This window comes from Trachypithecus francoisi, unplaced genomic scaffold (assembly GCF_009764315.1).
Source record: "Trachypithecus francoisi isolate TF-2019V2 unplaced genomic scaffold, Tfra_2.0 Lachesis_group2, whole genome shotgun sequence".
NCBI lineage: Eukaryota > Metazoa > Chordata > Mammalia > Primates > Cercopithecidae > Trachypithecus > Trachypithecus francoisi.
In genome coordinates this window covers 86,526,716-86,542,317 of record NW_022681465.1, presented here as the reverse complement: position 1 = coordinate 86,542,317, position 15,602 = coordinate 86,526,716, and the positions used below count along the sequence as shown (strand labels likewise).

Sequence of the window (15,602 nt, the reverse complement as noted above, 5' to 3'; positions counted from 1 at the left end):
GAGACGGGGTTTCACCATGTTGGCCAGGCTGGTCTTGAACTCCTGACCTCAGGTGATCCAGCCGTCTCAGCCTCCCAGAGTGTTGGGATTACAGGCATGACCCATCACACCCAGCCTCAGTAGTATTTATTGTGTGTTCAGTAATGAGCAAAATAACCTAGTCTCTGCCTTCTTCAAGTGTACAGTAGAAAAGGTAAGCTTTGGCCGGGCGCGGTGGCTCAAGCCTGTAATCCCAGCACTTTGGGAGGCCGAGACGGGTGGATCACGAGGTCAGGAGATCGAGACCATCCTGGCTAACACGGTGAAACCCCGTCTCTACTAAAAAAAAAAAAAAGAAAAGGTAAGCTTCAAACATATACGATACATAATTACATATTATGATGTGTGCTATCAAAGGAAGTAGCTTCTAATAATATAGATAACAAAGGGGTCTAATTTGGATTGGGAAGACCTTGCTGTAATGACATTTACTCTGAGATTTGACAGATGTTTAGGTGTTAGCCTGGTGACAAGTTGGTGGAACAATCCTTCCAAGAAGGAGGGGGTACATTGGAAATCTAAGGTAAAAAAGCAGCACTATTCAACAGAATTTTCAATGATGGAAATGTTCTATATCTGTACTATCCAGTGTCGTAGCTGCTAGCCAAATAGGAGTATGAAGCATTTGAAATGTAACTGAGAAACTGAATAACTAATTTACATTTAACCACATGTGGCTATGTCTACTGTTCTGAGACAGGCATACTTAGAGCATTGAAGAATTAACTGATGGCCATTGTGGTTATAGCATAATAAGCAAGCAAGAGGGAAGAGTGGCAACAGACAGGCAGAGAATAGTAAGGAATTTGGACTTTATCTGTAACAGGAAGCTATTGAGGATAGTGCTGGTGCTGGTGGCAAGACAGCTGATAAACCTAGAAATGACATCTGATTTCTATTTTTTTAATGGTTTAACTACAGAGTAGCCTTCCAAACATTGTAATTTGTAGTGTCCTCAGTTCATCACATGGATAGTATCATATTTTACAAGAATACATAAGTTCCTCAAGATAATTATTTTAAAAGAATTTTCTCAGGTTCTGTCCATTAAGAGGATTTCCTTATGTCACTTAGAGAAAATCAAGCTTCACCTGTTATCTTTTTTTTTTTTTTTTTTTTTTGAGACAGAGTATCACTGTCACCCAGGCTGAAGTGCAGTGGTGCGATCTTGGCTCACTGCAAGCTCTGCCTCCCAGGTTCATGGTCATTCTCCTGCCTCAGCCTCCCGAGTAGCTGGGACTACAGGTGCCCGCCACCATGCCCGACTAATTTTTTTGTATTTTTAGTAGAGACGGGGTTTCACTGTGTTAGCCAGGATGGTCTCAATCTCCTCACTTCGTGATCCGCCCGCCTCGGCCTCCCAAAGTGCTGGGATTACAGGCATGAGCCACCGCGCCTAGCCTCACCTATTATCTTCTAAAAGTGCTGTTCTCCAAAGCAAGAGAGGACTTTGATCACTGAAGAGAGAATGCTTAGCCATTTTTAAAGAACCAATCTTTGTTTACCATTTTAGATAAAAAGAAAGAACCTCGTGATGTAAGAAATTTTGACTATACTGCTCGAAGTTGGACTGGAAAATCTCCCAAACAATTTCTGATTGATTGGGTCAGGAAGAATCTTCCCAAGAGTCCAAATCCTTCCTTTGAAAAAGTTGCAGTAGGTAGATACTGGAAATGTAGGTATGTTTTGTTTTTGTTTTGATTAACTCAGTGAACTTTAGAAAAATGTAAGGTGGAAATCTTTTTGTTTCCTGTGAGTTAAGCAGACATTTAGGAAGCTCTCAATTCTACATGTCAGGTTTATTGTCTGATAGATTATCATTATCTAATACATGCCTTCCATGGAAATATTTAAACAATTAAGAAATTTGAGTTTAATGTTAATGGAATTCTGAATTTTTTTTATCTGACTTTATCAACTGTTTTTTAAAAATGTGTTTGCTTCTTTGTAGGGTTAGGGTAATCAAGTCTGAAGATGATGTCCTGGTAGTATGCCCTACAATCTTAACAGAGGATGGCATGCAAGCTCAGCACCTGGGAGCTACTTTAGCCCTTTATCGTTTAGTTAAAGGGCAGGTAAGACTTTTTAGGCCTAACTATATCTGTATGTGGAAGGCAGTATTTATTTATGGTTCAATTTTTCTCTTTAGTGACTGGTTTTCTGATTAATCCTTTCTCATTATTCCTAATTTGGCTTCCTTTCAACCCTAAACACAGTTTGATCTTTCTTTCCTCTTAGACTAGAAGTCTGAAAGAGAGAGTATGATGATCCGACTTTTGGAGCTATGCTAAAAACAGTTGATAGTGTGGTTGAATTAAGGAGAATTTTTGTTTTGAGACAGCATCTCGTTATATTGCCCAGGCTGGAGTTGTGTGGCAGAGTCATAGCTCACTGCAGCCTCAAGTGATCCTCCTGCCTCAGCCTCCTGAATAGCTGGGACTACAGGCACGTGCCACCACATCCAGCTAATTTTTTAAAACAGATTTTATAGAGACAAGGTCTCACTATATTGCCCAGCCTGAAAATTTTTTGTTTGTTTTCCTTTAATGTTATATTGTCTCTCTTAACTTAAAAAAATTATATAGATATTGCTTCCATTTTTCAATTTTAGGTTATATTAACAATACACTTCCAGTTTCAGGAAGGATTAAAATAAAGTGCTACTGAAAGAATGCTCTTTTTTAAAATTTTGGATTGTCAGAATGCTCTTTTTTAAAATTTTGGATTGTAAGTATTTCCTTTTTACAGTAAATGTGTTTCTTTCTTCATAGGAAATTAGAACCTTCGAAAATTTTAGACACTGATTAAGTAGAACTCTGGACAGTAGTTCTTTCCCTATTTCTGCCAGTAAAAGTTATTAATGTCTTTTTTCCCTTATTTTGCAAAATAAGGCACTATGAACTATTTGCTTGATAAAAATGACTATCAGTATCAGAGAGATAATTGTGGATTCTTTATAGCACAGAATTAAGATAACTTAGATTCCATCCAGTATAGTTCATTTAAAATACTTTGACCTGTAACATTATACAACTGCCAGAATCTCAAAAGAACTGCTTTATGGTTCATTAACATTTTATATAGTGCCACTGCAGGAATAAGTAATAGACATTTGTTCAGTAGTTTAACATGTTCCAAGAGTAAGCACCTCACATATCTTAACTAAACCTCAGAATATGCCTATAAGGGAGGTACAATTACTAGCCCCGTTTTAAAAATGCAGAAGCTGAGACACATAGAGGTTAAGTGAATTGTGCAAGGTTACACAGCTAGTCAGTCAAGAAGCCTGAATATGATGTGCTGTTCTTGAATTTGCATCGTACACATACATATATTAAAGTAATAATAATTTGAGTCAAATTATATTTTAAGATGAATATATCCTTTTAAATGCTAATCTGTTGAATTTTAAGTGCTATCCTTTTAAGTGCTAATCTATTGTATTTCCATATTGAATAGTTAGTGAAAATAACATACTGCTGTTTTTACTTTAGTCAGTTCATCAGTTACTTCCTCCCACTTACCGAGATGTTTGGCTGGAGTGGAGTGATGCAGAAAAGAAAAAGGAAGAATTAAATAAAATGGAAACCAATAAACCACGTGATCTTTTTATTGCCAAACTTCTGAATAAATTGAAACAGCAGCAACAGCAGCAACAACAGCATTCAGAAAATAAGAGAGAAAACTCTGAAGATCCTGAGGAATCTTGGGAAAATTTGGTTTCGGATGAGGATTTTTCTGCACTGTCCTTGGAATCAGCAAATGTGGAAGATTTGGAACCTGTTAGAAACCTCTTTAGAAAGTTGCAAAACACACCTAAGTATCAGAAACTTCTAAAGGAAAGACAACAGTTACCTGTATTTAAACATCGGGACTCAATTGTTGAAACTCTTAAAAGGCACCGGGTAGTGGTTGTGGCAGGTGAAACAGGGAGTGGTAAAAGTACTCAGGTACCACATTTTCTATTGGAAGATTTGCTTCTAAATGAGTGGGAAGCAAGTAAATGTAACATTGTCTGTACTCAACCCCGAAGAATCTCAGCAGTGAGTTTAGCCACCAGAGTATGTGATGAATTGGGCTGTGAAAATGGACCTGGAGGAAGGGTAAGCTGTCATTCAACTCCATGTCAGTGAATGGTGACATTATTCACCTTTGCTTTTGTGATCCAAATGGAATGTGTACCATATGTGAATTTTCACTGTTATTGGTTGATCAGTAGCATATTTCAGGCACTTTTCATGTTTTCTTTGATAGATGTGATAGTATGCCACTGTCCTATGAGAAGGATTATCAGTAGTTCTGTTATTTATCTCTTAGAAAAAATATATTAACTATAATAATTGAATATTCAAATATGTTACCCACTAAATTGAACAGCCAAAGAATGTAGACAAACTCAAATTCTACTAAAATATATCTCAAGTTTTTGCAAACCTTTTTCTGTGGTATGTATTCCTGAATGATTTTCATTCTTTTCAGTGAGCAGAAGGGAAAAACAGTATAAATTAAAATGCTAGTATTTTCCAACCCCATATTTTTTTTAAAAAATGAGAAAAGTACTTAAATGTCTATTGTCATGCATTTTGCCATGCTAGTATATACAAAACTGGCCAGACCTTAACCAGAATGACTGCAAAGTATACGAATTAGTTAATTAAACTAGTTAGAACCAAATATGACAAATTCCAATTTCATATAATTCTGATTATTTATACTTTGAATTGTTCATTCTGGAGATGGCATATTATATTTTTATCTCTAAACTGGGTACCCCTTCATTAAAAGTTTTCTATTTAGCAAAATTGTCTGGGTTTCTGTCATGGAATAGAGGAGGGAAAAAAAGGCACAGTTTCTGCTCTTAGAGAATGACAGACATATATACAAATAAGACAATGGAATGACTGAAGGAGTAAGAAAGAAAATGTGATGGGGGATGTTATGTTAAAATTCCACTAGGCACTACTAGAAGGATACTAGCTGCTTTTTAATGACAGCAAATTTTATGAGATCTTGGTAGAAAAGTAGACCAAATTATAGAAGCTGCTTAAAATTTCATTCCTGAGTACCTCAATATTTTGCTTCATGATTATTTAGGAAGAAATTAATTCAACATTTATTAATGTTTTAATAATCATATTAATGGTACTTAAAGAAGGTGACCAGTTTTTTCCTCAACATCTTGAAAAGAGCAAAAATTTTGGGGCTGGGTATGGTGGCTCATGCCTATAATCCCAGCACTTTGGGAGGCTGAGGTAGGGGGATCACCTGAGGTCAGAAGTTTGAGGCCAGCCTGGCCAACATGGTGAAACCCCATCTCTACTAAAAATACAAAAATTACCTGGGCATAGTGGCATGCCCTTGTAATCCCAGCTAAGTGGGAGGCTGAGACAAGAGAATCGCTTGAACCCAAGAGATGGAAGTTGCAGTGAGCCGAGATTGCACCACTGCACTCCAGCCTAGGCCACAAGAATGAAACTCCATTTGAAAAAAAAAAAAAGTTTTTCTGTTCAAATTTGCCAAAATATAAAATATATTTTAAAGCTTTATAGAGTTGAAGACCATGGGAAAATGCTTTTAATAATAAATTGCACTGAACAGATTTGCTAATGTATTTATTAATAAAGTAATAATTAATATATTATTAATAAATTGTACTAGATTACTTACAGTGCTTCATTTAGCAGCAAGATCAGCACCTCTGCTTCACTTTTTAAAGCTTGTTTCCCATATTACTCATGAGAATCTAATCAAGGCCTTATGTTCTCCCTTTAGAATTCATTGTGTGGGTATCAGATCCGGATGGAATCTCGAGCTTGTGAATCTACTAGGTTACTCTATTGTACAACAGGGGTTTTGCTAAGGAAACTTCAAGAAGATGGTCTTCTAAGTAATGTGTCTCATGTTATTGTAGATGAGGTAAGTGGATTCTATAGTTGTATTCAAAAATTTGAAATATTTTTGTATTAAAAAGATGTTACTCCTAATACTAGATAACATTTTCTTTATGCTTACTAAATTATTATATACTTTCCATATAATAATTTCTTGTAACAAATGTATCTCCTGTTGGTTTAATAAATACTATGTAATATTTGCTATATGCTTAATGCTGTTCAAAGTGTTATGTATAGCATATGTGTGTGTAGGACAGTAGGCAGTGAATTCCTTTAATTCTTCTAGTAACCCAGTGAAGCAGATATCCTTATTTTAAACTGAGGTACAGAGAGGTCATACAGCCTGCTCAAGTGTTCATAGGCAGTAATTTCTGTAGCTGGAGGTTCAACCCCAAGCAATTTAGCTTCAGTCTGTATTCTTAACAGTATACTGCCTCTCAACTACTACATTTAGTTGTTAAAGAATCTGCTGTAATTCTTACAAAAAATAAGAAGTCTTCGTCACTATATCACTTTATTGGTAGATATACCTCAACGTGAATCAAATTTGAATGCACACTTACATTGAATTATGCTACAAGTTTCTCATTATTTTAAATGCCATAGGAGCCTAGTGTATATAAACTAATTTGCTTGTGTTTAATTTTTCAAGAACAGATAAGATATATACCATTCGTGTTATGCAGAAAATGAAATTAAAAATCTCCCCAATATAAAGTTTTTGTAAATGTCGTTAATTCACTAAGTTCAGAAACCAATAGTGAAAGTTCATTCATTCATTGATTTTTTATTAATAGACTATATATAATTGGGTTATTTTCCTCCTTTTGGTTAGAAATTATTAGAAGCATAGAAAGGTAGAAAAATGAAAAGAAAAAGTATGATTTCATGATTCAGAAAAAAATGTTAATCTTTAATTTGTATATTTATATGTGTATATTTAATATGTGTATTATAATTCTTTCACATTAGTCAACAAAAACTTTTTTTTTTTTTTTTTTTTGAGACAGAGTCTTGCTCTGTCACCAGACTGGAGTGCAGTGGCGTGTTTTCGGCTCACTGCAACCTCCACCTCCTGGATTCAAGCAATTCTCCTGCCTCAGCCTCTTCAGTAAGCTGGGACTAGGCGTGTGCCACCACGTCCACCTAATTCTTGTATTTTTGGTAGACAGTGTTTCACCATGTTGGCCAGGCTGGTCTCGATCTCCTGACCTCATGATCCGCCGATCTCAGCCTCTCAACGTACTGGGATTATAGGCGTGAGCCACCATGCCTGGCCCAAAAACATGATTTTTTTTTTTTTAATTTTTTTATTTTTTTTATTTTTTATTTTTTATTATACTTTAAGTTCTAGGGTACATGTGTATAACGTGCAGGTTTGTTACATATGTATACTTGTGCCATGTTGGTGTGCTGCACCCATCAACTCGTCAGCACCCATCAATTGGTCATTTGTATCAGGTATAACTCCCAATGCAATCCCTCCCCCCTCCCCCCACCATGATAGGCCCCGATGTGTGATGCTCCCCTTCCTGAGTCCAAGTGATGTCATTGTTCAGTTCCGACCTATGAGTGAGAACACGCGGTGTTTGGTTTTCTGTTCTTGTGATAGTTTGCTAAGAATGATGGTTTCCAGCTGCATCCATGTCCCTACAAAGGATGCAAACTCATCCTTTTTTATGGCTGCATAATATTCCATGGTGTATATGTGCCACATTTTCTTAATCCAGTCTGTCACAGATGGACATTTGGGTTGATTCCAAGTCTTTGCTATTGTGAATAGTGCCGCAATAAACATACGTGTGCATGTGTCTTTATAGCAGCATGATTTATAATCCTTTGGGTATATACCAAGTAGTGGGATGGCTGGGTCATATGGTACATCTAGTTCTAGATCCTTGAGAAATTGCCATACTGTTTTCCATAATGGTTGAACTAGTTTACAATCCCACCAACAGTGTAAAAGTGTTCCTATTTCTCCACATCCTCTCCATGACTTTTTAATGATTGCCATTCTAACTGGTGTGAGATGGTATCTCATTGTGGTTTTGATTTGCATTTCTCTGATGGCCAGTGATGATGAGCATTTTTTCATGTGTCTGTTGGCTGTATGAATGTCTTCTTTTGAGAAATGTCTGTTCATATCGTTTGCCCACTTTTCGATGGGGTGGTTTGATTTTTTCTTGTAAATTTGTTTGAGTTCTTTGTAGATTCTGGATATTAGCCCTTTGTCAGATGAGTAGATTGCAAAAATTTTCTCCCATTCTGTAGGTTTCCTGTTCACGCTGATGGTAGTTTCTTTTGCTGTGCAGAAGCTCTTTAGTTTAATTAGATCCCATTTGTCAATTTTTGCTTTTGCTGCCATTGCTTTTGGTGTTTTAGACATGAAGTCCTTGCCCATGCCTATGTCCTGAATGGTACTACCTAGGTTTTCTTCTAGGGTTTTTATGGTATTAGGTTTAACATTTAAGTCTCTAATCCATCTTGAATTAATTTTCCTATAAGGAGTAAGGAAAGGATCCAGTTTCAGCTTTCTACTTATGGCTAGCCAATTTTCCCAGCACCATTTATTAAATAGGGAGTCCTTTCCCCATTTCTTGTTTCTCTCAGGTTTGTCAAAGATCAGATGGCTGTAGATGTGTGGTATTATTTCTGATGACTCTGTTCTGTTCCATTGGTCTATATCTCTGTCTTGGTACCAGTACCATGCTGTTTTGGTTACTGTAGCCTTGTAGTCTAGTTTGAAGTCAGGTAGCATGATGCCTCCAGCTTTGTTCTTTTGACTTAGGATTGTCTTGGCCATGCAGGCTCTTTTTTGGTTCCATATGAACTTTAAAGCCGTTTTTTCCAATTCTGTGAAGAAAGTCATTGGTAGCTTGATGGGGATGGCATTGAATCTATCAATTACCTTGGGCAATATGGCCATTTTCACGATATTGATTCTTCCTATCCATGAGCATGGTATGTTCTTCCATTTGTTTGTGTCCTCTTTGATTTCACTGAGCAGTGGTTTGTAGTTCTCCTTGAAGAGGTCCTTTACATCCCTTGTAAGTTGGATTCCTAGGTATTTTATTCTCTTTGAAGCAATTGTGAATGGAAGTTCATTCATGATTTGGCTGTTTGTCTGTTACTGGTGTATAAGAATGCTTGTGATTTTTGCACATTAATTTTGTATCCTGAGACTTTGCTGAAGTTGTTTATCAGCTTAAGGAGATTTTGGGCTGAGACAATGGGGTTTTCTAAATATACAATCATGTCATCTGCAAACAGGGACAGTTTGACTTCTTCTTTTCCTAACTGATACCCTTGATTTCTTTCTCTTGCCTGATTGCCCTAGCCAGAACTTCCAACACTATGTTGAATAGGAGCGGTGAGAGAGGGCATCCCTGTCTTGTGCCAGTTTTCAAAGGGAATTTTTCCAGTTTTTGCCCATTCAGTATGATATTGGCTGTGGGTTTGTCATAAATAGCTCTTATTATTTTGAGGTACGTTCCATCGATACCGAGTTTATTGAGCGTTTTTAGCATGAAGGGCTGTTGAATTTTGTCAAAAGCCTTTTCTGCATCTATTGAGATAATCATGTGGTTCCTGTCTTTGGTTCTGTTTATATGCTGGATTACGTTTATTGATTTGCAAATGTTGAACCAGCATTGCATCCCAGGGATGAAGCCCACTTGATCATGGTGGATAAGCTTTTTGTTGTGCTGCTGAATCCGGTTTGCCAGTATTTTATTGAGGATTTTTGCATCGATGTTCATCAGGGATATTGGTCTAAAATTTTCTTTTTTTGTTGTGTCTCTGCCAGTCTTTGGTATCAGGATGATGTTGGCCTCATAAAATGAGTTAGGGAGGATTCCCTCTTTTTCAGTTGATTGGAATAGTTTCAGAAGGAATGGTACCAGCTCCTCTTTGTACCTCTGGTAGAATTCAGCTGTGAATCCATCTGGTCCTGGACTTTTTTTGGTTGGTAGGCTATTAATTATTGCCTCAATTTCAGAGCCTGCTATTGGTCTATTCAGGGGTTCAACTTCTTCCTGGTTTAGTCTTGGAAGAGTGTAAGTGTCCAGGAATTATCCATTTCTTCTAGATTTTCTAGTTGATTTGCGTAGAGGTGTTTATAGTATTCTCTGATGGTAGTTTGTATTTCTGTGGGGTCCGTGGTGATATCCCCTTTATCATTTTTTATTGCGTCTATTTGATTCTTCTCTCTTTTCTTCTTTATTAGTCTTGCTAGCGGTCTGTCAATTTTGTTGATCTTTTCAAAAAACCAACTCCTGGATTCATTGATTTTTTGGAGGGTTTTTTGTGTCTCTATCTCCTTCAGTTCTGCTCTGATCTTAGTTATTTCTTGCCTTCTGCTAGCTTTTGAATGTGTTTGCTCTTGCTTCTCCATTTCTTTTAATGGTGATGTTAGAGTGTCAATTTTAGATCTTTCCAGCTTTCTCTTGTGGGCATTTAGTGCTATAAATTTCCCTCTACACACTGCTTTAAATGTGTCCCAGAGATTCTGGTATGTTGTATCTTTGTTCTCATTGGTTTCAAAGAACATCTTTATTTCTGCCTTCATTTCGTTATGTACCCAGTAGTCATTCAGGAGCAGATCGTTCAGTTTCCATGTAGTTGAGCGGTTTTGATTGAGTTTCTTAGTCCTGAGTTCTAGTTTGATTGCACTGTGGTCTGAGAGACAGTTTGTTATAATTTCTGTTCTTTTACATTTGCTAAGGAGTGCTTTACTTCCCATTATGTGGTCAATTTTGGAATAAGTGCGATGTGGTGCTGAGAAGAATGTATATTCTGTTGATTTGGGGTGGAGAGTTCTATAGATGTCTATTAGGTCCGCTTGGTGCAGAGATGAGTTCAATTCCTGGATATCCTTGTTAACTTTCTGTCTCGTTGATCTGTCTAATGTTGACAGTGGAGTGTTGAAGTCTCCCATTATTATTGTATGGGAGTCTAAGTCTCTTTGTAGGTCTCTAAGGACTTGCTTCATGAATTTGGGTGCTCCTGTATTGGGTGCATATATATTTAGGATAGTTAGCTCTTCCTGTTGAGTTGATCCCTTTACCATTATGTAATGGCCTTCTTTGTCTCTTTTGATCTTTGATGGTTTAAAGTCTATTTTATCAGAGACTAGGATTGTAACCCCTGCTTTTTTTTGTTCTCCATTTGCTTGGTAGATCTTCCTCCATCCCTTTATTTTGAGCCTATGTATGTCTCTGCATGTGAGATGGGTCTCCTGAATACAGCAGACTGATGGGTCTTGACTCTTTATCCAGTTTGCCAGTCTGTGTCTTTTAATTGGCAGCATTTAGTCCATTAACATTTAAGGTTAATATTGTTATGTGTGAACTTGATCCTGCCATTATGATATTAACTGGTTATTTTGCTCGTTAGTTGATGCAGTTTCTTCCTAGCCTCGATGGTCTTTACATTTTGGCATGTTTTTGCAATGGCTGGTACCAGTTGTTCCATTCCATGTTTAGGGCTTCCTTCAGGATCTCTTGTAAGGCAGGCCTGGTGGTGACAAAATCTCTAAGCGTTTGCTTATCTGTAAAGGATTTTATTTCTCCTTCACTGATGAAACTTAGTTTGGCTGGATATGAAATTCTGGGTTTAAAATTCTTTTCTTTAAGAATGTTGAATGTTGGCCCCCACTCTCTTCTGGCTTGTAGAGTTTCTGCTGAGAGGTCTGCTGTTAGTCTGATGGGCTTCCCTTTGTGGGTAACCCGACCTTTCTCTCTGGCTGCCCTTAAGATTTTTTCCTTCATTTCAACTTTGGTGAATCTGGCAATTATGTGTCTTGGAGTTGCTCTTCTGGAGGAGTATCTTTGTGGTGTTCTCTGTATTTCCTGAATTTGAATGTTGGCCTTCCCTACTAGGTTGGGGAAGTTCTCCTGGATGATATCCTGAAGAGTGTTTTCCAACTTGGTTCCATTTTCCCCCTCACTTTCAGGCACCCCAATCAGACGTAGATTTGGTCTTTTTACATAATCCCATACTTCTTGCAGGCTTTGTTCATTTCTTTTTCTTCTTTTTTCTTTTGGTTTCTCTTCTTGCTTTATTTCATTCATTTGATCCTCAATCGCTGATACTCTTTCTTCCAGTTGATCGAGTCGGTTACTGAAGCTTGTGGATTTGTCATGTATTTCTCGTGTCATGGTTTTCATCTCTGTCATTTCATTTATGACCTTCTCTGCATTAATTAGTCTAGCTGTCAATTCTTCCACTCTTTTTTCAAGATTTTTAGTTTCTTTGCACTGGGTACGTAATTCCTCCTTTAGCTCTGAGAAGTTTGATGGACTGAAGCCTTCTTCTCTCATCTTGTCAAAGTCATTCTCTGACCAGCTTTGATCCGTTGCTGGTGATGAGCTGCGCTCCTTTGCAGGGGGAGATGCGCTCTTATTTCTTGAATTTCCAGCTTTTCTGCCCTGCTTCTTCCCCATCTTTGTGGTTATATCTGCCTCTGGTCTTTGATGATAGTGACGTACTGATGGGGTTTTGGTATAGGTGTTCTTCCTGTTTGGTAGTTTTCCTTCTAATAGTCAGGACCCTCAGTTGTAGGTCTGTTGGAGATTGCTTGAGGTCCACTCCAGACCCTGTTTGCCTGGGTATCAGCAGCAGAGGTTGCAGAAGATAGAATATTGCTGAACAGTGAGTGTACCTGTCTGATTCTTACTTTGGAAGCTTCCTCTCAGGGGTGTACTCCACCCTGTGAGGTGTGGGGTGTCAGACTGCCCCTAGTGGGGGATGTCTCCCAGTTAGGCTACTCAGGGGTCAGGGACCCACTTGAGCAGGCAGTCTGTCCGTTCTCAGATCTCAACCTCCATGCTGGGAGATCCACTGCACTCTTCCAAGCTGTCAGACAGAGTCGTTCGGGTCTGCACTGGCCTCTGCTGCTTCCCCTGTTGTTTTTTAGCTGTGCCCTGTCCCCAGAGGTGGAGTCTACAGAGACAGGCAGGTTTCCTTGAGCTGCTGTGAGCTCCACCCAGTTCGAGCTTCCCAGCGGCTTTGTTTACCTACTTAAGCCTCAGCAATGGTGGGCGCCCCTCCCCCAGCCTCGCTGCTGCCTTGTGGTTAGATCGCAGACTGTGCTAGCAATGAGGGAGGCTCCGTGGCCATGGGACCCTCCCGGCCAGGTGTGGGTATAATCTCCTGGTGTGCCCGTTTGCTTAAAGTGCAGTATTGGGGTGGGAATTACCCGATTTTCCAGGTGTTGTGTGACTCAGTTTGCCTGGCTAGGAAAAGGGATTCCCTTCCCCCTTGCGCTCCCCAGGTGAGGCAATGCCTCACCCTGCTTCAGCTCTCGCTGGTAGGGCTGCAGCAGCTGACCAGCACCGATTGTCCGGCACTCCCCAGTGAGATGACCCCAGTACCTCAGTTGAAAATGCAGAAATCACCGGTCTTCTGTGTCGCTCGCGCTGGGAGTTGGAAACTGGAGCTGTTCCTATTCGGCCATCTTGCTCCGCCCCCTCCCCAGCTAAAACATGATTTTTAAAAGTAGCTTTATACTAGTATATAATTTGGATGGTCCCATAATTTATTTAGCTATTTTCCGCTTGTCAGATAAGTTTGAGTGAAGACATTTTAAAATAACCTAATTAATATTTTGATAATAAATAAATTATAGGAATTTTTATCTAAGGAGTCTTTATTCCTTAACGGGAGAGAACACTGTACTGTTGTTACAGGAGCAACAGGTTTGTATGCTCACTGTGTAGTAACCGACTAACGCACTGAGACAGTAGAGTTTGCAGCAGAGAAAGTGTTTCATGGTTGCAGGGCACCAAGCAAGGAGATGAGGAGATCCTCAATCTATCTCCCAGAGGAGTTATGGGCTTTTAAGGGGATTTTGGAAGGCAAGGGATTGGAAAATTGGCATCGTTGATTGGTAAGGGTAAAGAGAATAAAAATCATTAGGATGTAGAAACTGCATTATTTGGGGAGTCAGCTCTTTGTGGGGTCCTTCAGATCAGCTTTGAGTCAATAGTTTAACTGGTACATAGGACCTGAAGGAATTTCTCAAATGGAAAACGTACCATTTCATAATGTTCAAGTTATCTATAGAGCAGTTAAGGGGAACGATAATCTAGGGTCTGTGTGATTCTAGGACAATAGGCAGTGAACAACTTTCTTCCTTGATTAATTTTATAAAGTTTATAGGGATGGTTTCACTCTGATCACTAAAATATCAAAGAGAAAGAGGCTGAATGGCTGCTCTTTTATCTGGCCCATAGGCTCCTGTGGGAAGGGAGTAGAGGTAAGGTGTTACAATTGTGGCTTTGTATGACCAAGACCTGGATTTAATCAGTATCATCAAGGGTCAATATGCGCCAAAATGCTGATTTTTTTTTCGTATTACCATTCTTAAAATAAGCTACAATATATTTATAGTGAGAAATTCTTACTGTTAGGTAAGTTGAAATATCTGTAGCAGTTAATAAGTTCTGTTGAACCCCAAATTATTACCAGAAAATTGCTTGGTAAATATAGATCAGGATGAGCTCTAAAAACCAGACCAACTTCAGGAAGTTGTATTCTTTCATGGTTTTGTATTAGCCATTCGTAGACACAGTTAACTGAATTGAGCTGCAATGTGATCCCATCAACCTCTTAGACACTACAGCAAGTAAAAAAAACCTAGAAGTGAAATTCATCATCATGTTAAGTATTTATTGTAAGAGATGTCAGGACAAAGTCCATGACATTATACAGGAACCTCTTTATGAAGACAGAATAATGCTTCTTCTGGCCTTACTATTAGGAATTGTGTGATTTTAGTTTGTAGTCAGTGTGTGAATTGAGTAGATTTTCTTGATGGCTGATAGTGTGCTTACAGCCAAATTTTATGCCCATCTATACCAAGTATACTTAATAGTATGCATTTTTATTTGCTCTATTTTATGTTCTATCCTTATTTTTTTCCTTTTAAAAAAAAATCTGGCCAGGTGCAGTGGCTTGCACCTATAATGCCAGCAATTTGGGAGGCTGAGGCGGGAGGATTACTTGAACCCAGGAGTTTGAGACCAGCCTGGGCAATATAAGGGAGACCTCCTCTCTCCAAAAAAAAAAAAAAATTAGCTAGGTTTGGTGGCTTTTGCCTGTAGTCCTGTCTACTCACCTAGTCCCATCTGCTTGCAAGGCTGAGGTGGAGGATTGCTTGAGCCTGGGAGGTCAAGGCTGTAGTGAGCTGTGGTAGTGCCACTGTGCTCCAGCCTGGGCAATAGAGCGAGACCCTGTCTCAAAATAACAAACAAAAAAGCCTTATTTGTATAAATTCATATCTATTTGATGAAGTTTTCCAGATCTATGCCTTCCATCAGATTTCTTTCTTGAGCGTCAGACTTAAATACCTAGCTACCATCTAGATACCTTCAGTCTCAGGAACTCCAAACTCAGCAGTTCTACTACTCAACATCTCTCCTCCCTGTTCATCTTGTATAACTTGCCCCTTCTCCTCTCTTCTAAATCTCTGAATGATCCCCAGTCACCTGGTCAAACCACCAAAGTAAAAATGTCTTTAAGATTTTTCCTTCTTTCTCCCACATCCCCTGAATCCAGTCAGCTAGTCCTTTTATTTTGCCTTTCTTAAGTACATTTACTTTTCTCCGTATTCACTGGTGTTACCCTTGAAGACGCCACCATTATTTCTTTAATTACTACAAAAGTCTC

General features: G+C 38.6%; 1 protein-coding gene across 2 annotated transcripts in view; it reads left to right on the top strand.

Annotated features, from left to right (window-relative positions):
- Positions 1 to 15,602, top strand: part of DHX29 (DExH-box helicase 29) — a 59,037-nt gene that overhangs the window by 19,935 nt on the left and 23,500 nt on the right. For both annotated transcript variants that reach the window (XR_004429827.1, XM_033179572.1), the window contains exons 9-12: positions 1,553 to 1,718; positions 1,991 to 2,114; positions 3,534 to 4,142; positions 5,812 to 5,955. Coding sequence is in view for 1 of the 2 variants with exons in the window: in XM_033179572.1 (XP_033035463.1) it covers positions 1,553 to 1,718; positions 1,991 to 2,114; positions 3,534 to 4,142; positions 5,812 to 5,955 (1,043 nt within the window). In the remaining variant the exon portion in view is untranslated. The remainder of the gene's footprint in view (positions 1 to 1,552; positions 1,719 to 1,990; positions 2,115 to 3,533; positions 4,143 to 5,811; positions 5,956 to 15,602) is intronic.